Raw genomic sequence first — 24,672 nt, 5'->3', positions numbered from 1 at the left:
TGGAAACATGCACAGATCAGAATCAATACACCACAATGCATTCATAACAGAGGAAAGTGTTTTATTTCTCTCGTTATGGCATTCAACGAGAAAAATGCATTTTTTCCAACAGATAACGAGCGTTTCAAGGACAAGTTTTGAATATCTGAAAACTGACATTCCGATTTTTGTTGGGGCATGAAGAGAAGATGGCTAAATCAGAATTTTGAATATTTGAATAACATGTCATTGATCAGACCAGAAACAGTTTGAGAGCTCGCTACTAGTTTCTGATTACATGCAGAATATGGTATGACTATGAGGACGCTCTGAATTGATACTCAAGGAACAGAGCACCAGATATGCAATTATAATTTTTTCATTTGGAAAGATCTCGGGAATGCACGGAGGGTTTATCTGTTTTCTCATGATTAAAAAAACGTATTTTTCATAGAACTTAGGGTATGGGTGAACATGCATGGCAACAGTCCTGACCAAATAGACGTCAATATTGAAACACCCTCATGTAATCCAACCACCAATTCTAAAGGGCCCTTCTGAAAGACAATAGCCAGGATTCTATTCAACATAGTGTAACTAACCACTCAACAGGATGACTAGTGCCAGTTCAAGAGGCTCCAACAACAACTCCAGCAACATTGATTACTTTCAAAAGCAGAAAACAATTGGAATTTTCAAACAAAAACAGTTTCATTCACACATGCACACTGCAGAAATTGTATACCTTCTCCACGTATTCACATTTGGAAGACATACCTCACTTGGCCCCATAGGGCGGCCATCACACAGCTCTGATGACACCCTGGCACTGGAGCAGTGTTAGATCATCGGAGAGCGTTAGCTTTATCAAAGGAAGCAGTTGATCACAACAGGAAAGAAATGACCGCATGATTATGATAATTCATCTCGTCACCTACAGGAAACTTGGAAACTAGACAGATCACCAAGACAATGCCAAGACCATCCCAGGCTACATCTAGATCGTACAATGTATCTGGACAATATCTCGGAAAACCTTGTTCAGATTCCCAACACATCCTCAAGCTTTTTATTGTAGTCAGAGCAAAAACCACTCTGGATACATGGGATAAGACCGCACCGATTTCGATCAGCCTGATGTGACTACCATGAGAATAATCGGACGGCAACTCTGTGCCGAGAATACAGAAATCTTCTACCAAGGGCCTCTCGGGAGCAATCATAATTATCGTCTTCTCCTTGCAGCACACAAGTGAGAATAAGCAATAGATATTGAAGAGTAGCGGTGATAGTATCATATTCCAGTTCATTTTTGTTCACTGACAGGTCTCAGGGGCATTATTTTTTTTCATTTCCGAGGTCTACTACCAATGGCAATAAATAGTATTTTGCATTAGCAGCAATGCTTCATGATATTGGCATTGGTTTCAATGCTGGATTTCCCTTCAGAGTTTTTGCAACATGCTGATTAATTGGCACTAGTGTGGGTTCCCACTGGAACAATTACAATCTCTGAACCAGCACGAATACCACATCCAACAATGCCAACTGGTCAGCATTGTCACATCCATATATTTCTGCAATTTGTACCGAATGAATTTATTTCTGACTGTTATCAGACTGCCATCTTGGTCAACTGGGTCTCTTAACTTCCGAGCATTTGAAGATTTTTTTGTCCTTGGGGATGGTTTGGCCGAACTAAATCACACTCGAGTGTTAAGAGGACATGAGAGAATACACTGCATTACTGAAGCGCTGGACATCACAACAACTATGGTCACAAGAAGTGGAGCGGAGGAATCTGCTATCGCAAGGTTTTCACAGCCATAAAGCGATTTTTAAGAAATCAACAGAAATTGCTTGTTTGTGGAGTGGTGCCTCAACCTTGCTCAAGGATAACCTAAGGTTACATCTTTTTATTGTTAAATGTTACATGTTACATCTGATGACCTTGTGTCGCCTAAGACCAATGTAATCCTACAAGCCAGTTTCCGAAACATTATCAGAAAAGGCTTATTTTGAAGACTGGATATTCGCAAGAACTGTAAGAAATGTTCCATTATCATTGAATCGAGGCTTAAAGTTGCTTAACTTTCAATTGTTTCATCAGAATGAGCTTAGGAATTTTTAATAAGTGGGATGTTGGAAAGGAGTGATGGGCTATGGGCTCCTCATTACCCGAAGACAGAGTCACTACGCAATAGAAGCCTTCAAGTGCAAATGCTAATACAGCATAAGCTTGAACTATCAGATGATCCCATGCCATGCAGTGAAGAAATCTCCTAATGTTCCAATGAATTTCAGTGGTGCAACCACTGTAATAGATTAGCTGCCAATGACATACCCGCCCTGTCATTTTCTCGAGATGCTGCCTATAATCACAGATTGGGCGGACACCTCGTAACATATCATCTTCGAAGCCATCACGACCAGTTCATTTTTTCCTGAGTTGATTACGGCGATCTCCACTGGAGATGAAATGAAAATGTTATCATCATGACAGGATCTTCAGCTCAACAATAGGAAGATATCACCGGACAAAGCCAAGAGAATTGGCAGGGTCATGGCTGTTTCCGGTAATTTGAGCAGCTCTGTTCCCTCTGGTAAAAAGAGTGGTAGCCATCGAAGGAAGGTCATCTGACAAAAAAGAAGCCAGAAAGAAGGTGATGCCATGGCAGTTTCCTGCTATTGGGTGGATTTGTCATCTTAGAATGACTGCCATCATACGAAGGGGCCATGTTATCGAAAAAAGAACCTAGAGGCTGGTAGTTGACGGCCAGCATCGCTAAGTCAATATTTGTTCAACGCCAAGTCATAGGAAGCTGAAATACCATGCTGCGTTTCTTAGTTCATCAGGCATTTGTCAGGTTGAAAATGAGTCAGATGCGGAGGCCATCATTTTTAAGATTTTAGAAGTGACTTTTTATGATTTTACACGTAGAACACAAGAAATGATACATGTACATGAAGTTCACGGTCATGATGGCACGACTGCAACCAGAAACTATAGCGAACGACAACTACACATGCTATACATTCCTATCAAAGCATCAATCTTTAATGATCACAATGTCTCTTGATGTTGGTATATTTGCCACTGCTAGCGTAACAAGTGTACTAATGATACCAGATATGACAGTACAGCATTATGCTGGTGATATTTGAGGTGTGCATTTATGCTTCCTACGCATCAGTGGCAGCTATCAAGAATTGTGTAAAACGGAAAGCTGAGGAACCAAGATGAATGAACATTGCACAGAAATGTCTCTTTCTTTGCCTTTTCTTGATGACTTTGTCCTGTGTGTGGTCAGTTATGACATCATGGTCATTCTTTCAAGCAAGCTCTCTGATACTCCACATACTCCACTTCATCTCGAGGCTCTCTGAGAAGAAGAATATTGACCACAAGACGTCCAATTTGCCTGCACACACAGCAGATTTGGCATTCAGACAGATAACCTTATTGGGCCACACACAAGCTGTCCGATACTCTCTCGGTTAGCCAGATATGATGTTGGTATGTGAGGTATCATGCATGTAACGTCTGAGGTTTATTGATCAGTTGCAATAGATACCAAGGAATTAGAGGACATTATGTCAAGGATTGCTGAGATTGGGGCTTGTTGCCAACTTGGGCCAATCTGTGGATGGCCACATGAATAGATTCCTGCAAGGGCAAGATGGATTGTCCTAGACTTCAACTTTTCAAGAATCTGATCACATTGGCTAGTCTGGATCCAGTTGTTTACCCTCTCGCCTTAGGAAATGGTGATCAAACTCTGCCACCAAGCATGAAATATGGCTCCACACGGGCAAGCTAAGTAATCCATCTTTTGTCAACTGGAAGTCGGCCGCCAATACCATAGTACCTTTCTGATTACCCACAAGGCTAATAAATCTTCTTATCGTTATTGCCTTTCATATTTTGGTCATATTCTGAATCGGAGGAAAACGCTGCACCATTTGACACATGAGAAAAGTAGCCAATGGTTGAGGTGCATGACTGGAACCTACAATCACTGATTCAAGCTTTGAGCTCAACAAAACTAGTAAAGACCTTAGACATGATAGGAAGAACATTTATGCTATGCTGCTGCAGGACAGAGCCTTTTTCATCTGAGGTGCTTTCATCACACAGGAGAATCAGTGCGCCACTTTTTCTGAGGGCATGGGTTTTGATTAATCAGTTTGAGGAGTATCATCCATCAGAAGAGATATTGATACTCACATATATAACGGCCAAAGCAAATCCAAGAAAATTGATCTTTATCCTAAGTTAAGCCCAGGCTAACAGATTCAGAGCGGTGGAATGCCGCTCGCACATGACAAGAATAATGTCTGCAACCACACATCAATGCTATAGTGCTGTCTGTGACAGCTATTTCTATGGTGAGTACAATACAGTTTAGGAAGAAAACTACATGGGATTCTGAACATCCATTGGAATTCTCTCAGTAGCTTACACTTAACCCCCCCCCCCCATAATATCTTGAATTGCTGAGTGTTCAGATGACCCTTGGAGAAAACCAATTGACCTTGCACTTAAGATAACAATTATCTTATTTATTGTACTTATTGTAAGTAGGCCTACTCAAGATTCAAGGTTGTTGATAATCTACAAAGTGCAAGGTGGACAACAAAAGACTAATCATACCAAATATATGTGCCAAGATATTGCAATTATAACATAACCAAATAGTAATTGCAACAACAAAGCAACATAAATTCAGCAAAGACATTAAAGACACAAAGAAAGGGAACTTGTTTAGATAAGATATTTCATGCCAAATAAATTCAACTTGAAATGGCATGATATTTTTTTAAGTAATACCAAAATGTGTGGGGGCTAAATAACTAATTGCCTATGTCTTAAAACTGGTGAAATAGTCATGATTTTTTCTGCTTTGACTGAAAGGATGTCGGACAAGGTTGTTTCTGTAAGTAAGATCAATCATCAAGCATCAGTGGTGAAAAAATGGAAATATCATAAGCTTAATTGGCTGACCAATAGCAAAGAGCTATATGTGCCTGTAGGCCACATCTCCAGCAGACTCCACATATCTTCCCAATCAACACAGTGATTTAAATGCTTAGTCTGTGGACACCCTTAGAGACATAACCAGCCGCTACTTTTTACCAGATATATCTCGAAGTATAGAGTCAAATAGAGATAAGATACAAGGTAAAAGATTACGGCAGCCGCATCGAGATTAATTTTTTACAAGGTTATTGTGCATATGTCTGTGAATATTGACAGTGACACATTCACAGCCGCAGAGTATAGAATAAGAGAGATGGACTGACAAAAGTGATGATGATATGATATAATTGAAAATGACAATGTCACAATTGAGAAGAAAATTTCAACAAATGACACATCTCACCTGTGAATGAAATGGAAGAATATCACAACCTACCTTTGGATAATTGCTGCTGATGAGGAGTTTAGATAACAGTTGATTAGAGCACCAACAAAAGCATGCAAGCCAGGTAATATCCAGAAATCGTGTTAATTACAGCTGTTATTTGTTGTTAACAAATGAAGCATGACTGGCAGCACTTAGCTTTCCTCGCAGGATTACTTCCTTATAGGTTTTGTAACAACCGTCGTGATTGGACTATTGTTTTCCCATCACCCAATCATATTTCATAACACAAATCTCTGTCGGGAAAATTGGTCAAGATGGACGTCAAAAATTTGATTTTCGATTTTCCACAAAAATATACGCACTTTGTTGCTAATAATAAAGATTTGATCGGCCAAATTGAGTCATCATGTCGAGCAATATCATATCTATTGGCAGGTCCGCAAATTTTGTTTGCTTTTATCCACGATCTTTATCAAAACTTGTTGTTTTCAGAAATTTCTTCGTGGTGTAAAATGTACGTCGACACAAGTACACAATTTTCTATGACCCAATTTTCGACAGCATCCTAATCTGCTTCCTTATTTACTTCAATTCAGGTCGCTATGAGAGCTCCCAGGTGATATCGGAGCTTATATATTCTGCCTCCAATCTTCTGGCTCTTGTGAATGATTCTATTCTGTCAAAGGCGGCCAACCTAATGACACATGTGGTAAGGAAAATGTGTTGGAAGGTCAACTACATTTGGCCACTGTAGAAAGTAGGCCAATCAACCTTGGAGTGGACTGGGTAAAGGTTGTTTGGGAAAATATGAACAGTATGAGTTCAAATTGTATGAATCGTTTCATTGTGTAAAATATACATCTGAAAATGTGACTTTATACCAGTTAAGTTGATAGTTGCAAAGGTGATATCCATCATATCAGCAGATCCTATTCATGAACATTTGATTTGATATTTTCTTGATGAATGAGTCTCCAAATGAATGGTCCACATGTAGAAATCCTAGCGTAACAAAAGGGCACAGTGACGAGTATATTTGAATAGTATTTTAGTCAGTCAAGTCTCTGACTCTTAATATTTTCCATTCTTTTAAGCCATCTACACAGAAGACTTTGCTGAATTTCCTAGCTGTTATCGACTATGTTGAAGTGTTCATTGAGATGGCATCTAGGAGTCTTGGAGGGGATTATGTCAAGTGGATCATCATTGTCTGCATTCAGATAACTAAGTAAGTCATGAGCAATTTGTGCGACACAGGTATGGTCAGGGCTCATCACTGGGTGCTTGGGGATTGCTTCATTATTGTCTGTGTACAAACAAGTATTCTGAAGGGAGAGTAGTACTGGGGAACATCAAGCGACCATTCAAAGTGAAATTCTTATGGTAAACGAGGCCCAGGTAATAAAAGTGTTAATTTTGAAGTTGATAAGGAATGCATGTACTCGTGTTTTCCTCATACAAGTACATGTACAATGACAATGAGACCTTATGTTTTGCTAATTTCTTCATTGTTAAATCTTTCTTATTCCAGAGCTGTGTTGAGATTTATTCTGCTGTATAAATATAAATCTGGAATCCAACCAATTCCTCCTGTGCCTCCGCTGAACCGAGACAAGGATCTACCAAAAGAGACACCTCAGGTATTGGAGAAAATGATATCAGTTCTACCAAGGTTATACAAAACTAATCAATCATGCATGATATCAGACAGCAGGGGTTCTGATAGCATTAGCCCAAGCTAGGGTACAAATGGGTCAACTCATAGAGATCTCCTTGAAGGGTTATCACTGATGATTTCTGTGATCACATCAGAGTTAAACTAGTGCTCTTTCTCCAGGATCCCGATGCCATAAACCCGTTAGATCTCGATGTCATTGGTGATCGCACATCGACATTTACATTGAAGAGGTCGAAGAAAACCATCAGGACATTAGATTCAGGTTGGTGCATCTGATTGCAGTTGTTCGATTTTACAGAGCTGGTACAGTATATGCTCCATACCAACTCATCCCTGTGCACAACTTTCATGTTGACAGAATCCCTAGGTTGCGTGGGTAGGTGTTCTATTTTATGATGATCTAGATGTGTAGGTACCACAGATGTTGGACAGAGAGGTGTTCTTTCAAAGAGCTAAAGCTACAATTGTCATGTTTGAATTTGACACTGGAAAACTATCTTGTTTCCTCTTGTTTCAGCACCCCCCTTGAATCATCGGTCATGGCAGCTACCCATGTACGGCGGTAAACGAAAAGTTGAGGGTGATGAGGATGAGGATGAGGATTCAACCATCTTGAGTCAGCAGCAAATGATCGCAGAATCCTTGCATATATCCAGACCACTCATGCATTGTATCCTTTCTGATTAAAACTTGTAGGGTTTTGTAAACAACTTCAGATCTTAAAAACATGCAATAGCTACATCTTAGCTAACACATTTCTTAATATGTTGCTACTGAGTAATGGTTGTTACTTTCTCTAGGCATCTCAAATGTATGCGTATGGTTACTACTGGTTATCAACGATAACGATATATCGCTTATTGTCCTTGATTGGCTGCAGTAATTAGTTTATATGGATTTGGTCTCAATTCATGGAAACCTTGGTGTTTAGCTGGTGGTGTTGATTTGGCCAGGTAAGTTTCTTTGAACCCAGTATTCAGCTAGGACCAGAAGTCATATATTGGGAGTCGGATGTATGAAAATAATTTGACAGTGCTCCTATCCTTCATCTCCCTAAAAACATGAAAAACTTAGAGATTATGATTCAGCACTTGTCAGGACCACTCGAAAGTCAAGTGCACCTTACCTAGCTTCGGAGAAAACAGATTAATAAGCTAAAGATGAACAGTTCTTGTGTACGACATGTCACATCTTTTTTTATTTCTCTCCAGTTTGTTGCTGATGGGCGATACAACCGAGAAGCTGAACAAGAAAGAGCGTGTTGAGATGCGGCGGCGGATGTTGCTAATGCTCCTCTATCTACTCAGGTCGCCCTTTTATGACCGATTTTCAAAGTAAGCGGACTGTCCATCAGATTTTTGGCCGTACTCGAAGTTTGGCAGTAGTTAGATAAAGCAACATCGTGTATGGACACATCATCAAACAATGACTACACAAAGGGTGAAGTCTTGCATGTGATCATAAAATCATTTGACAAAGAATGTGTTTCTATGTGTTGGTATTAGATGTTATTGTTTGATGATAAATCTTGACTTCTCTTTTAGGCAAAAGATTATCATCCTGTTGCGGTTGCTGTCTGACAACATTCCCTTGGTGGGCTTGGTAACAAGTAAGTTTGTATTTATTGAACTTGAATGTGAGTGGCTTGGAATAACTGAATGCAATCCGTGCTGCTAAGTGGGTCGTGAAAATGTTGACCCCTAATGAGGTAAAAGACAGTGGCATTGGAAGATAATAACCCCTTATAGAGAGGGTATCCTGCCAGTAGGTGTGCAATGGCTTAGGTCCTCCATTCTAAGAATATTTGCTACTTGTCAAGTATTTTCATGAATATATTCTAACAATGCAACTTTCTCCTTGCAGACCCTGTTATGGAGTACCTTCCAGTCTGGCAGAAAATCTATCATTATGTATGGGCAACGTGATCATGTGTGAGACTGTGAGGACTAAGAAAAGGTGCAATCAATGTGAGATGATAAGGACAATACAAATTCACTGATTCAGATCACTGCACAGCCAGATGTGATATAAACTTTGCCTATGATCTCTGATGACATAATATAGTATTTTGGGTTATGGTTATCATTTCAATTTGTTACAAGACCATTGTCAATACCATATTGATAACATTGATTAGAGATCAGTACCATAGTGTTGACAGTGCCAGACCTGTAATCAGGAGGACTATGTTTGACTCTCAAAGGATCACCATTAGCGGTCAGGACCATACCCCAGTTAGGGATATTTAGTGTCATCATCAACATGTGATCATTGTGATGTCAAAAGTCATTAACTGTGGAATACGAGATATCAGGGTGAGAAGGTTAGAAATCATCTTTTGGTGATCATCTTTGGGGCGTTATTTACTCAGTTAGCCATGATAGCTGCAACTATGTTACATCTTGGAGCATTTCAGATATCTGTATAAGCATTTATCTCTTTAAGAAAGTTGATTCAGGGACTGTATGCAAGATTCCCTCTTAAAAACTTTGATATGAAAAAAGATGTTAGTGATTGAAAATTCTTGCGTTGTTAATTCAAATTTTTGACAATCAGTGACTGCACCTATATTTAATCAAAGGGTACAAGGAAGGCCGCCTTTGTGAAACCTCCTGGATTAGGGATAGTGGTACCCAGACTAATCACAAGGTCAACAGTGACCCTGGGCCTTCTTGTGTGACTGATAAAAATCTAGTTGATTGTCATCTATCCCATCATCCATGATGGCATCTGCTGCCAGTTGTGTCAAGATGGATTGAGGCTATGCTGGAGCACTGTCAGCAACCAAGAAAAGTCTCCATTTCTATCAAACTACCTTTGTTTGGTACATATACCAGCTGGCTTCACTCGTCCTAGACATTGTCACAACCAAGCTGTGCCTGCAGTATAGAAGAGCCGGCCAAGTACGTTGTATCTGTCTTCACAAGCATGGTGACATGATAGCTCACCCTAAGGCAGTAGGCCCTGGTGTGCATGTCATCTAGAGCACAGTGAGATGTTAGGTCAGTCCAAGACAGCAGGCCCAGATGACTGCTGTGGGAGAGACAAGGCAGTGAATGTCTTCCAGGAAATTGTGAGATGCTAGCTTAGACCATGTCAGATTATAATGCATGTACTGGAAGAACGTCAAGCTTAAGCATGTCAGAGAGAAGTTAGCTCAATCCAAGGAAAAGGGTCAGGTCCTTTGGCAAAAGTCATTTCTAAAGAACACACAGTCATCCCTAGCAGATATACAAAATAGGGCCAACACAGGGCCACGGTAAATGAATCCATATGGATCCGTCTTATTCAGGGGTTTCGGCACTCCTGCCCCAACACACCAGCGGCAATATGGATATCCACACTTATCCTGCTTATATTGTGCTTTCTGAGGTGTCTTGCACCTTGCTCAATTCACTTGGATTACTGAAGTATTTGATATGGGAAAGCATGTCTTGTATGTCTCCCTGTAGAGGCCATGTCACAACCAATGAGACCATGTCACAACCAATGAGACCATGTCACAACCAATGTGATAGCAGTAGCTGTCGCAGCTATAACAATCATAGTTATATTTGGACAATCAGAAATCTTTCATGGATCGATCTTAGTTTGATAAGCATTCATTTTTCTGAATGAATTTCAACTTTTTGTAAAATAGTTACAAAATTAAGGAAGCAAAAACAACCATTGCCATACACCCAACATGACTACTATTTGATACAACTGCAAGGGTACACGTAGTACAATATGTACAATTGTCGTTTAGTAATGATAAGAAAGGGACACGACTTTAAATGTGAGGCAAACTGTGACGGAAAAATTGTCTCATAGAGCCTTTAACCACAACTAATGCAGTGCTAATATCCTCTAGCTTCTTTGGTTCCCCCCCCCCCCCCCCCCCCCGACAGCAGAAATCACATCTGAACGACTTCTGTCGCCACCGAATAAAAAATACCCTCCACCTCTAGCCATTACAAAACGTCTTAGCCTGTGAATGTCCTCGACTGTCCTCTGTCACCTATCAACACCTCAACCCATCATCAAATGTCTTCGGTCGCCCACTGAATGCCCCGGTTGAATGCGAATATTTTCGACTCCCAACATTTTAGGTTGTCTTTGAACCTTTCTTGCTCCCTGTTCTGTCTGCTGTCACCTCCCAGTATTTGAAGCCATCACAAGACGAAGAGGATGAGCTAATATTTTGTGAGCCCCGACACCATATAGCTGCGACGGCTCCTGGCCGTTTTTCACAGCTTTCCCGATTACGATGACGGAGATAATGAACCCGCCCAACGGGGTGGGTGGCAGGTGTGCGGGTGGGGAATTAAAACAAACTCCAAAACCAAAAAGACAGGTTCAATGCAGTATTTATGCCAATGTCTTCATAATTTTATCTCCATGGTCAATTTTAGGAGCAATTTATTGGGTTTGTAAAGCCAAAAACACCTTTTTGAGGATACGAGGATTTGACCCAACACCCCGCCAAAGAGCCATGTTTGGGCAAATTTGATGTATTGCCCATCCCACGTGACTCCCGCGAATCCCCGCGAATCCCGCACGTGTGCATGTGGCCGCAGACGACAGACATTTGGCAAAGTTATGAAATTTCGTGAAAATTTTTTGTCCTTAAAACACAGTTTTTGTTGGTAAGTAACATCAATTTTATGTCCAATTTCTTCTTTATGATCTCCTGATCGTGAAGGATCGCTTTTATTTGATTTAAGTCGACATGTTCACTATTATTTTAGTTGGCGAAGTTAGTGCGATGTTTTGCGCAAAATTTTCAATGCGCAACTTCGCAGCTCGGAGAAAAGAAAAATCGGTTTTGAAACACCGATCTAATCCTTCATCATCCTAATGAATGAGCACAAATGATCATGATTTTCAGGTTCTAAGAGCAATTTTACATCTGCAGAACCCAATATTGTGATAGGAGTTATAACATGAGTGCGTGGAATTGGACTTTGAATTCGGAAACTTCGGCGCACGCTGCGTCTATGATAGAACAATACATTGTTTCCGATGCACTGTCATGATGATTTCATCGATGTTTTCAATCATGAATCAGACTATTTGACAGCTCGAAACTAAGAAAAGTAGTAAATAGAATTTTTCATTCGTCAATATAAGTCCTTCCTTTTGGTTTGCAGCTTGAATTCGGCCATTTACAACGATTTTCCGCGAGCTTCTCCCCTCTTCATTTTCCTCGGCCATCATGTACATCATGTACATCTTGTACATCATGAAGGGCAAAAATGGCTGCCATGAAATGGCCCATCTCATTCGAGGAGTAAACAGTGAGGGAATTTTACAGAACACAATGATTCATGTAAGTAGTAAAATCCGTATTTTTTGTTTTCCATCGATCTTTAGGTGTGTCATATTTGGAATTTGCAGCAGTAAAATATTCTACTTTGCTGTCCATCATTCAAGGATTCTGTGCATTTGCTGTGTATGTGTACTTCATCCATACTACCGCTGCCGATACAAGGAAGGGGGCGCCCCCCCCCCCCCCCACCCCATCATGAAGAAACCACATTTGAAATTTGACCATGAAAATATTATTGATTTCACAGCAATGAAACAACCAACTGTGGTGTTTGTCTTAAAGGGCAGTTGCAGAGGAAGCTTTGCCCGGAGGAAGATCCCAGCCAAGGTTGCAGCAACTAAGCCAAGAAATACTTAGGGAATCGCTTTCTGGAAATACTAGAATTTCCAGAATTTCCAGGTGAGTACCCGTGGTTGTCATGATGGCTCAGTTTTATTCAATTGACAACTAATTCGAAACTTGGCTGACCTGATTCAGTTTATTTTTTTAAGACAAGTCCATTTTCACACAGTTGTTCATAACCAAAGAGGTGCTAGACAAGGCCCTTTCTTTATCAATTCTCTGCCTCTTCAGGATCTGTGTGGAATTGAAGACAAATAATACGGACTCTCTGTTTTTAAATGCATCTCTCAATTTCATCTTTCTTGAAACCATGCAACCACAACCCAAAAGACTTTGACTGCATTCAACAGTAAATAGAAATCAAGTAATGTGACAAATTATGAAGATGCTGTGTGTTGATTGATTTAGCCTTCAGAAATTGAAAAATGGTAGAGGAGATGATGTACATTTCAAGATGTTGGGGAAATGCCAAGAATCAGTAATAGCTCTGAGGTTGGTTACAAATTTAAGCAATGTTCTAATTATCCCAAGTTATTTTTCAGTGTGATGGTTTCAAGAAAGATGAGATGGAGGAATGCAGCATAGAAACATGGGAGTCTCTGTTGTAACTGTCTATACTTGGTTGCACCGATTCTGAAGAGGGAGGCCAAGAAAGATGAGATGGAGGAATGCATCATAGAAACATGGGAGTCTCTGTCGTAACTGTCTATACTTGGTTGCACCGATTCTGAAGAGGGAGGCCAAGAAAGATGAGATGGAGGAATGCATCATAGAAACATGGGAGTCTCTGTCGTAACTGTCTATACTTGGTTGCACCGATTCTGAAGAGGGAGGCCAAGAAAGATGAGATGGAGGAATGCAGCATAGAAACATGGGAGTCTCTGTCGTAACTGTCTATACTTGGTTGCACCGATTCTGAAGAGGGAGGCACTGCTGAAGGCGCAAATATTTATGGTAAGGTAAATTTTCTTTGTACAACCTTAATTTAGTCGGAAAGATGTAGGCCTAAAAAGAGTTGGACTTCAGTGTTCTTGATTGGACATATGAAGTGATAATGGTCTCCCATGAGTTCTTCATTGGACATATGAAGTGATATTTTCTTGAGCCTGTGATGACATGCTCGCCTTTTTAATCAATCTGAGTCTAACAAGATTTGCCGTAAGTTTTATGAGCAGTACGGCATAGTTTTGTGAATAAGAAATGTACTGCCATATCTGCAGACCCATGCGAGCTTGGAGTGAAATTCTTGTCTCTGCACTTGACCGACATGAACAAAATCTTGATTCCTGCCGAGATAATGAACAAGTCTGCTAATCAGCAGATCACCTCCGACAGCCAACCCTGGAGATGGCATTGAGTGCTTCATCCCATTGGTACATCTGTCCATGATGTCTTGTGTTGAAAAACAGCAAGAGATGATGGTGTATCGACTAGAGATATAGCGGTGTAAGTAGTGTAGGTTGGCCAAAATTAGACACAAGACAATGGATGACGACAACAACGATAGATGTGAACATTTTATTCTGGTTGATCTATGTAACATATTTACTGACCTAATTGTGAGGAGAGGTGATGGCTGTCAGTGTTGCACTTTACACAAGTGATTAATGCCAGTGGCAGCTGATGTCAGTTGTTTCTAACACAGCTTTGTATTGGCCAAGTGTCTTCACCGTTGGAAGATGAATAACTACCTGTGTGGATTTATTCTGAATAAAACCTTAAAAGATAACTGTGGTCCTTTCCAGCGCCTCCACCTGATGATCCAGACTGGACAATTGTACAGGTCGTACTGGTAAACAAGCTAAGAACAGTCCACCTCCTTAGGGTTGGAGCGGCATCGGTCATACCACTACCAACGTCTCAATGGAATTGGTTGACCGCATTCTGACTGGAGACAAGGATGGAGGAATCTACGATGTCATTGCAAGAACAAGCAATCAAAGGATATAAGGTTGGTGTACAATGTGAACCAGTGTGCATATAAATTACACATGACTGTAATGATGGCAACTTCCTGGCGGAAAATATTCCAGAGTAAACTACAACCACCAAAAGATGTCCTGATGCTATTGACTTCAAGGGAGCAGAGCGGTTGTTATGTGGGTCTATTAGGACACCCATAGTGCTGTCCTGAATAGAGAGGTGTCCTGATTAGAGGTCAAACTGAATGGAAGCAACCACTTTGGGACAAAAACTTGTGTCCTTAATAGAGAGGTGTCTGCTAAGGGGGGTTCCAGTGTACATCATTCAAATCAGGTGATTGCCAAAGCAAACTTGGGGAGTACCCCACTTTAACTGCAGCTATCATCCTCCTGATGACATTGTTGCACAGAAAGATAGTCTGTGGTGTTTGAATATAATTTCCTGGTGTCAAAACTTGCTCGTTTGAGGACTAAGTCACAACCAGAGAGCTAAGTGATTCAAGCATTTGGTCTAACACAGTGATATCTTGTGATATGAGGTCTTGTAAAAGTCATGAATGAAGGAAATGGATCAATCGAGGCCAGAAACCAGTAGTTTGGTTATTTTGAGCAAAGCTGTGGTTTCTCTTTGTTCGTACTTACCAGGTTGCTCCAGGTGAAAAGATCTGGTGCAAAAAATTACATCTTCAGCGACATTCTAATGGAATACACATTGCCCTTACCAGGCACTTGCTGGAAGTGAAACCACTGTTAATGGGCTATTGCTTATTAGAGCATTTTCGAGGCGTACCACATACAGCAATGCTGTTGGTACCAAGAACTCCTGATTTTAACCCAAATTTGTGAGTAAGAAGAGGCACTTTTTGGTGTTTTTTTCTAGAACAGTCAAGTCTGTCTTACTTTAAAGATGTTGTCAAAATCTAGAGCTAAATAGATGAAAACCATTGTCATTTTCAGCACCTCCTCTAGAAAAAACGAGGTAATTGAAGCTGCTGGAGGACCATGACATGACTTCCCTGTCGTAAACAAGCTGGGCATGGACTAGGATCACATCAGCCAAGAGTTACAAGTCTAAATTTCTGTGGATTTCGACAACTGTGGATTTCATTGGGATCGGCTCATCACGATAGGACCCCTACCATTCTTACTGGAAAAGGCATCATCTATGGTTGATGATTGACGGTGTCTCCAGTTTCTTTGCTTGAACCAGCCGGAGCCGGAAAATTCAAGGTGTGGTGTGGATAGCATAATCCCAATAGATGTCCAGAACTGGAATTTGATGAAATCGTTTGCAATGTCCTCCATGGCTCATAATGGACCATTTCATTGTTAAATGTCTTTTAGTGACTCTCGTTGGTTGACCAGTAATTATGTGCAGACTTTTGCTTTGAACTGAAGCAATATCACTGCTACACTTGCGAAGCAGTGGCAGTGTTCAGGTCTTGCCTGCCTCGATGACATATCTGCATACCAGTAAATATGTGCAGACTTGGCTCTTTTTTTTGGAGCAGTACAGTTGCAAGATAAATCCTGTTTGTAATTTTATGAATTAGTTGCTCATTAAGGGCTTACGAAGGTTTTGATGCCTTGCTGGCTTATCTGCATACCAGTAAATATGTGGAGATTCATTTCTTGCTTTGAAGCAATATCGTTGCTACACTCCTAAAGCAGTGGCAATGTTCAGGTCTGTTCTGCCTTGCGGGCAAATCTGCATACGAGTAATTATGTGCAGACTTGGCTCTTCCAGAGATTGTAGGACTGGGTCCATTGAATGTAACAAAAATAATAGTCGATGCCTATTTACAAATGAAATGAAGAGTCTGCATTTTGATGCAACTCCATGTAACTGTCGGGTGATTTTGCTCTGAACTTGTGACACTCTGATCGGTCTGAAATAATCATTATCCCGCCCCTCTGGGAAAAATTTGCAGCCTGATTGCACCATTGCCTGTTACTGTCTGAGAGATGGCAATGTCAGGGGTTCATGACGGTGGTTAAACCTATTGCGAATGGGCAGCACAATTGGGTGTAGGATATTCATAAACCATTGCACACTCCTGAATCTGCGGTGGGTTGGTACCCCACGCTATGTAAGGAGTAGGTTTGTGGGTAAAACTTGGTCCACGTGAATGGGTCGTGCCTTAAAAATGATGAGAAGTTGCGAATTGACGCCCTGTGAAGTGTCCTTCGACCAGCTAGTGCTAATCCGGTCACTGTCTCCAGGTCACCATGCCTCGGTCAATGAGCGGGCGAAGCACCCAATGGCTCCGTCAGGAGTACATCGTCAACTTCAGCCCGTAGACAAACCGGTACGCGCACAAATATCTTAGCTGAGAGTGGGGGACATCAGTAAAGTGCTTCTCATCGGGGTAATACAGTACCACTGTATACAATGACCCCATTTTTTGTTGGATTCATTTCCGCTGAGGGGTGGTCGATAATGAGAGTTTTGGGCCAGTCTGATTGTCACCAGTCCAGAGGGAAAATACCTGATAGTTATGTGGCTTTCCCTCAAACTGTATACTCTTTCATGTCAATTGTAAATTAGTGTTGCTCAGTAGTGTTCAGGGTCTTTTTGTCGAACACTGGCACATCTGCATACCAGTAATTATGTGCAGACTTAAGTTTTGCTTTGAAGCAATATCACTGCTACACTTGTGAAGCAGTGGCAGTGTTCAGGTCTTGCCTGCCTCGATGACATATCTGCATACCAGTAATTATGTGCAGACTTGGCTCTTTTTTTTTGAGCAGTACAGTTACAAGATAAATCCTGTTTGTAATTTTATGAATTAGTTGCTCATTGAGGGCTTACGAAGGTTTTGATGCCTTGCTGGCTTATCTGCATACCAGTAAATATGTGCAGATTCATTTCTTGCTTTGAAGCAATATCGTTGCTACACTTCTAAAGCAGTGGCAATGTTCAGGTCTGTTCTGCCTTGCGGGCAAATCTGCATACGAGTAATTATGTGCAGACTTGGCTCTTCCAGAGATTGTAGGACTGGGTCCATTGAATGTAACAAAAATAATAGTCGATGCCTATTTACAAATGAAATGAAGAGTCTGCATTTTGATGCAACTCCATGTAACTGTCGGGTGATTTCGCTCTGAACTTGTGACACTCTGATCGGTCTGAAATAATCATTATCCTGCCCCTCTGGGAAAAATTTGCAGCCTGATTGCACCATTGCCTGTTACTGTCTGAGAGATGGCAATGTCAGGGGTTCATGACGGTGGTTAAACCTATTGCGAATGGGCAGCACAATTGGGTGTAGGATATTCATAAACCATTGCACACTCCTGAATCTGCGGTGGGTTGGTACCCCACGCTATGTAAGGAGTAGGTTTGTGGGTAAAACTTGGTCCACGTGAATGGGTCGTGCCTTAAAAATGATGAGAAGTTGCGAATTGACGCCCTGTGAAGTGTCCTTCGACCAGCTAGTGCTAATCCGGTCACTGTCTCCAGGTCACCATGCCTCGGTCAATGAGCGGGCGAAGCACCCAATGGCTCCGTCAGGAGTACATCGTCAACTTCAGCCCGTAGACAAACCGGTACGCGCACAAATATCTTAGCTGAGAGTGGGGGACATCAGTAAAGTGCTTCTCATCGGGGTAATACAGTACCACTGTATACAATGACCCCATTTTTTGTTGGATTCATTTCCGCTGAGGAGTGGTCGATAATGAGAGTTTCGGGCCAGTCTGATTGTCACCAGTCCAGAGGGAAAATACCTGATAGTTATGTGGCTTTCCCTCAAACTGTATACTCTTTCATGTCAATTGTAAATTAGTGTTGCTCAGTAGTGTTCAGGGTCTTTTTGTCGAACACTGGCACATCTGCATACCAGTAATTATGTGCAGACTTAAGTTTTGCTTTGAAGCAATATCACTGCTACACTTGTGAAGCAGTGGCAGTGTTCAGGTCTTGCCTGCCTCGATGACATATCTGCATACCAGTAATTATGTGCAGACTTGGCTCTTTTTTTTTGAGCAGTACAGTTACAAGATAAATCCTGTTTGTAATTTTATGAATTAGTTGCTCATTGAGGGCTTACGAAGGTTTTGATGCCTTGCTGGCTTATCTGCATACCAGTAAATATGTGCAGATTCATTTCTTGCTTTGAAGCAATATCGTTGCTACACTCCTAAAGCAGTGGCAATGTTCAGGTCTGTTCTGCCTTGCGGGCAAATCTGCATACGAGTAATTATGTGCAGACTTGGCTCTTCCAGAGATTGTAGGACTGGGTCCATTGAATGTAACAAAAATAATAGTCGATGCCTATTTACAAATGAAATGAAGAGTCTGCATTTTGATGCAACTCCATGTAACTGTCGGGTGATTTCGCTCTGAACTTGTGACACTCTGATCGGTCTGAAATAATCATTATCCCGCCCCTCTGGGAAAAATTTGCAGCCTGATTGCACCATTGCCTGTTACTGTCTGAGAGATGGCAATGTCAGGGGTTCATGACGGTGGTTAAACCTATTGCGAATGGGCAGCACAATTGGGTGTAGGATATTCATAAACCATTGCACACTCCTGAATCTGCGGTGGGTTGGTACCCCACGCTATGTAAGGAGTAGGTTTGTGGGTAAAACTTGGTCCACGTGAATGGGTCGTGCCTTAAAAATGATGAGAAGTTGCGAATTGACGCCCTGTGAAGTGTCCTTCGACCAGCTAGTGCTAATCCGGTCACTGTCTCCAGGTCACCATGCCTCGGTCAATGAGCGGGCGAAGCACCCAATGGCTCCGTCAGGAGTACATCGTCAACTTCAGCCCGTAGACAAACCGGTACGCGCACAAATATCTTAGCTGAGAGTGGGGGACATCAGTAAAGTGCTTCTCATCGGGGTAATACAGTACCACTGTATACAATGACCCCATTTTTTGTTGGATTCATTTCCGCTGAGGAGTGGTCGATAATGAGAGTTTCGGGCCAGTCTGATTGTCACCAGTCCAGAGGGAAAATACCTGATAGTTATGTGGCGTTCCCTCAAACTGTATACTCTTTCATGTCAATTGTAAATTAGTGTTGCTCAGTAGTGTTCAGGGTCTTTTTGTCGAACACTGGCACATCTGCATACCAGTAATTATGTGCAGACTTAAGTTTTGCTTTGAAGCAATATCACTGCTACACTTGTGAAGCAGTGGCAGTGTTCAGGTCTTGCCTGCCTCGATGACATATCTGCATACCAGTAATTATGTGCAGACTTGGCTCTTTTTTTTTGAGCAGTACAGTTACAAGATAAATCCTGTTTGTAATTTTATGAATTAGTTGCTCATTGAGGGCTTACGAAGGTTTTGATGCCTTGCTGGCTTATCTGCATACCAGTAAATATGTGCAGATTCATTTCTTGCTTTGAAGCAATATCGTTGCTACACTCCTAAAGCAGTGGCAATGTTCAGGTCTGTTCTGCCTTGCGGGCAAATCTGCATACGAGTAATTATGTGCAGACTTGGCTCTTCCAGAGATTGTAGGACTGGGTCCATTGAATGTAACAAAAATAATAGTCGATGCCTATTTACAAATGAAATGAAGAGTCTGCATTTTGATGCAACTCCATGTAACTGTCGGGTGATTTCGCTCTGAACTTGTGACACTCTGATCGGTCTGAAATAATCATTATCCCGCCCCTCTGGGAAAAATTTGCAGCCTGATTGCACCATTGCCTGTTACTGTCTGAGAGATGGCAATGTCAGGGGTTCATGACGGTGGTTAAACCTATTGCGAATGGGCAGCACAATTGGGTGTAGGATATTCATAAACCATTGCACACTCCTGAATCTGCGGTGGGTTGGTACCCCACGCTATGTAAGGAGTAGGTTTGTGGGTAAAACTTGGTCCACGTGAATGGGTCGTGCCTTAAAAATGATGAGAAGTTGCGAATTGACGCCCTGTGAAGTGTCCTTCGACCAGCTAGTGCTAATCCGGTCACTGTCTCCAGGTCACCATGCCTCGGTCAATGAGCGGGCGAAGCACCCAATGGCTCCGTCAGGAGTACATCGTCAACTTCAGCCCGTAGACAAACCGGTACGCGCACAAATATCTTAGCTGAGAGTGGGGGACATCAGTAAAGTGCTTCTCATCGGGGTAATACAGTACCACTGTATACAATGACCCCATTTTTTGTTGGATTCATTTCCGCTGAGGAGTGGTCGATAATGAGAGTTTCGGGCCAGTCTGATTGTCACCAGTCCAGAGGGAAAATACCTGATAGTTATGTGGCTTTCCCTCAAACTGTATACTCTTTCATGTCAATTGTAAATTAGTGTTGCTCAGTAGTGTTCAGGGTCTTTTTGTCGAACACTGGCACATCTGCATACCAGTAATTATGTGCAGACTTAAGTTTTGCTTTGAAGCAATATCACTGCTACGCTTGTGAAGCAGTGGCAGTGTTCAGGTCTTGCCTGCCTCGATGACATTTCTGCATACCAGTAATTATGTGCAGACTTGGCTCTTTTTTTGGAGCAGTACAGTTACAAGATAAATCCTGTTTGTAATTTTATGAATTAGTTGCTCATTAAGGGCTTACGAAGGTTTTGATGCCTTGCTGGCTTATCTGCATACCAGTAAATATGTGCAGATTCATTTCTTGCTTTGAAGCAATATCGTTGCTACACTCCTAAAGCAGTGGCAATGTTCAGGTCTGTTCTGCCTTGCGGGCAAATCTGCATACGAGTAATTATGTGCAGACTTGACTCTTCCAGAGATTGTAGGACTGGGTCCATTGAATGTAACAAAAATAATAGTCGATGCCTATTTACAAATGAAATGAAGAGTCTGCATTTTGATGCAACTCCATGTAACTGTCGGGTGATTTTGCTCTGAACTTGTGACACTCTGATCGGTCTGAAATAATCATTATCCCGCCCCTCTGGGAAAAATTTGCAGCCTGATTGCACCATTGCCTGTTACTGTCTGAGAGATGGCAATGTCAGGGGTTCATGACGGTGGTTAAACCTATTGCGAATGGGCAGCACAATTGGGTGTAGGATATTCATAAACCATTGCACACTCCTGAATCTGCGGTGGGTTGGTACCCCACGCTATGTAAGGAGTAGGTTTGTGGGTAAAACTTGGTCCACGTGAATGGGTCGTGCCTTAAAAATGATGAGAAGTTGCGAATTGACGCCCTGTGAAGTGTCCTTCGACCAGCTAGTGCTAATCCGGTCACTGTCTCCAGGTCACCATGCCTCGGTCAATGAGCGGGCGAAGCACCCAATGGCTCCGTCAGGAGTACATCGTCAACTTCAGCCCGTAGACAAACCGGTACGCGCACAAATATCTTAGCTGAGAGTGGGGGACATCAGTAAAGTGCTTCTCATCGGGGTAATACAGTACCACTGTATACAATGACCCCATTTTTTGTTGGATTCATTTCCGCTGAGGAGTGGTCGATAATGAGAGTTTCGGGCCAGTCCGATTGTCACCAGTCCAGAGGGAAAATACCTGATAGTTATGTGGCTTTCCCTCAAACTGTATACTCTTTCATGTCAATTGTAAATTAGTGTTGCTCAGTAGTGTTCAGGGTCTTTTTGTCGAACACTGGCACATCTGCATACCAGTAATTATGTGCAGACTTAAGTTTTGCTTTGAAGCAATATCGCTGCTACGCTTGTGAAGCAGTGGCAGTGTTTAGGTCTTGCCTGCCTCGATGACATTTCTGCATACCAGTAATTATGTGCAGACTTAGCTCTTTTTTTTGGAGCAGTACAGTTGCAAGATAAATCCTGTTTGTAATTTTATAAATTAGTTGCTCATTAAGGGCTTACGAAGGTTTTGATGCCTTGCTGGCTTATCTGCATACCAGTAAATATGTGCAGATTCATTTCTTGCTTTGAAGCAATATCGTTGCTACACTCCTAAAGCAGTGGCAATGTTCAGGTCTGTTCTGCCTCGCGGGCAAATCTGCATACCAGTAATTATGTGCAGACTTGGCTCTTCCAGAGATTGTAGGACTGGGTCCATTGAATGTAACAAAAATAATAGTCGATGCCTATTTACAAATGAAATGAAGAAATGTTTTATCCGATATCTCTAGTTTGTATTCTTTTATTGTCTGTTCATGTATTGTATTCTTCTGTGAATGAGGTCAATAATCATTATTATTATTATTATTATTATTATAGTACCAGAGCGACAGAAGAAGCAAGATACTAGCATAGAAACAGAAATTTTGCTTTGACTGCCAGTACCCTGGAAAACAGAACAGCACCTTTGAAAGGTGCTTTTAATTTGGGTGTAGAATACCTGAAAATATGCTCCAGTCCTGTATTATTTGCATCGGTGTCCCACATCAAAATAATTTCTAAGTTCGGTCAAATACCTCTTGACCTCATAAATTTAAGCCCACTTGCTCTGGTGGCATGGATGGGACAATGTCACAACCTATGATGGACATAATCTGATGCAGCCATAGGGCCGAAGTGTGTATGAAGACCTACCCAGTCCCTATCTACTATAGCACAATGGCTACAATTATTCCCTGTTGGGGTGCATAGTTGTCCCTACAATTCTGTCAATTCGGCAAAGGGCCAATTCAACCTAAAAGATCGGAACATTTTGTGTGGTATAATAGCCCACACGCATCGGCAGTTGTGAATTGCACTACTTGGCCAGGAGTGATCGAGGACAAAAAGACACCCATGTAGTATCAGATGTGCCCCTGACCATGCATTTTACAGCAGTGGCAACACCATGCCATAGGGTGGTACCAAAATTTGGTTCCATATGTCCGAGACCAAGAGGTATCATAATGAAATCCGATCTTTTTTGAGGACGCTGATAAAGGGGTTGTTATTAAGTTTTCCATCAACTGAAATTCAGCACAAGTTTGATGCGGTCAAGAGGTCTTACCGTTTTTGCTAGATGTTGGTTTGCCAACCAGCCAGTTCAAAGGCTCAACCACCAAACAAGTGGAGCTGCAAGAGGGAAAGTCTGTGAAACGCAGTTCAGAAATGAATGAAAATGGTAGATCTATGTTTCTTATTTACAAGCCTAGTATATGGAATAATAGGTTAAACGCCCTATAAATCCCCAACTTATGTCTAAAGGCCTTAAAAAGGATGGACAAAAGGAAAGTACAAAGGCTTGCTCAATTTCATAGGAATTGGCCAAGGCGACAGTAGTGCTATCTCGTGGTAAAAATTGGAACTGAAGGTTTTGGGCGAAGATTTCAGTTCCACTGTCGGCCGCGAGACAGCGCCACCATCGCCTGAGGACACTGGAATCAATTTATTTTCATGGCTTGGGGCGATTGGTTGTGACACAGTCTCCTCGGTCTCTACAAGAAGACATACAGGACAACCTTTCTTTGATACATGGTTTCCCAACTTATGTCTCAAGGCCTTAAAAATGATGGACAAATGGAAAGTACAACGGCTTGCTCAATTCCATTGGATATTGGCCAAGGCGACAGTGGTGCTATCTCGCGGTAAATATTGGAACTGAAGGTTTAGGGCGAAGATTTCAGTTCCACTGTCGGCCGCGAGACAGCGCCACCATCGCCTAAGCGCACTGGATCCAATTGATTTTCATGATTTGGAGAGATTGGTCGTGACACGGTCTCTACAAGAGACATACAAGACATAACAACCTTTCTTTGATACATGGTTTCTTTATTTCTCCATTCTGTAAAAACATGCTACCACATACACAATATTATCAGAGCTATTGGTGTTAATTGAGAACCGTATTATATTGCATTAAATTACATTAGACTGGGCAGGACATGGTTAATCTGATAATGGAATGGATTTCCTGGATACACTCAATATATTTCATCAATTCACAAACCTGACCAATATTGTAGTCAAGCTCGCGATCGATAAAATTTGATTCCAAATCGAGATAAACACCATAAATACAAGTTTCAAGAAATGGAACCAAATATCTGAGAATTCTCATCCCAAAATCTGATAACTCCTGATTTAATTTACAATTCAGCAATTCAAAAGTGCCAGAAAAACACTTTCTGTAAGAATTTATTTATGATTTACAAATGTGAAGTCTACATTAAATTGTAGGTGGTTTTTAATTAATTGATCGACTGATAAGCGATTTTGAGCAAGTT

At 41.5% G+C, this 24,672-nt stretch overlaps 2 protein-coding genes and 1 long non-coding RNA gene across 3 annotated transcripts in view; 2 read left to right on the top strand and 1 right to left on the bottom strand.

Moving 5' to 3' along the window:
* Positions 1 to 5,538, bottom strand: part of LOC135492351 (xylosyl- and glucuronyltransferase LARGE1-like) — a 62,952-nt gene extending 57,414 nt beyond the window's left edge. The window contains exon 1 of the mRNA XM_064778765.1: positions 5,397 to 5,538. The gene's annotated coding sequence lies outside the window, so the exon portion shown is untranslated. The remainder of the gene's footprint in view (positions 1 to 5,396) is intronic.
* Positions 5,539 to 5,653: 115 nt separating this feature from the next.
* LOC135492328 (peroxisomal membrane protein PEX16-like) lies at positions 5,654 to 9,547 on the top strand. The gene is made up of 10 exons (XM_064778729.1): positions 5,654 to 5,783; positions 5,945 to 6,057; positions 6,443 to 6,576; positions 6,880 to 6,988; positions 7,186 to 7,288; positions 7,544 to 7,696; positions 7,907 to 7,979; positions 8,238 to 8,360; positions 8,571 to 8,635; positions 8,890 to 9,547. The coding sequence occupies exons 1-10, from the start codon at positions 5,663 to 5,665 to the stop codon at positions 8,949 to 8,951; spliced, it is 1,056 nt and encodes a 351-aa protein (XP_064634799.1). The 5' UTR covers positions 5,654 to 5,662; the 3' UTR covers positions 8,952 to 9,547.
* A 2,028-nt stretch (positions 9,548 to 11,575) lies between these two features.
* On the top strand, positions 11,576 to 19,578 carry LOC135492280 (uncharacterized). The gene is made up of 6 exons (XR_010448052.1): positions 11,576 to 11,654; positions 12,159 to 12,337; positions 12,585 to 12,736; positions 13,222 to 13,633; positions 14,425 to 14,630; positions 15,559 to 19,578. It is a non-coding gene; the product is annotated as an uncharacterized LOC135492280 (long non-coding RNA).
* Positions 19,579 to 24,672: the final 5,094 nt, after the last annotated feature.

The sequence above is a fragment of the Lineus longissimus genome, chromosome 8 (assembly GCF_910592395.1).
Source record: "Lineus longissimus chromosome 8, tnLinLong1.2, whole genome shotgun sequence".
NCBI lineage: Eukaryota > Metazoa > Nemertea > Pilidiophora > Heteronemertea > Lineidae > Lineus > Lineus longissimus.
The sequence above is the reverse complement of the archived record's forward strand: the minus strand, read 5'-3'. Positions and strand labels throughout refer to the sequence as shown.

Excerpts from the sequence above, each read along its gene's own strand:
- LOC135492328 (XM_064778729.1), top strand. The coding sequence starts at position 5,663 with ATGGACGTCAAAAATTTGATTTTCGATTTTCCACAAAAATATACGCAC. Across the intron at positions 6,577-6,879 it reads GTCTGCATTCAGATAACTAA|AGCTGTGTTGAGATTTATTC; the intron begins GTAAGTCATGAG and ends TTCTTATTCCAG. Across the intron at positions 7,289-7,543 it reads CATCAGGACATTAGATTCAG|CACCCCCCTTGAATCATCGG; the intron begins GTTGGTGCATCT and ends CTCTTGTTTCAG.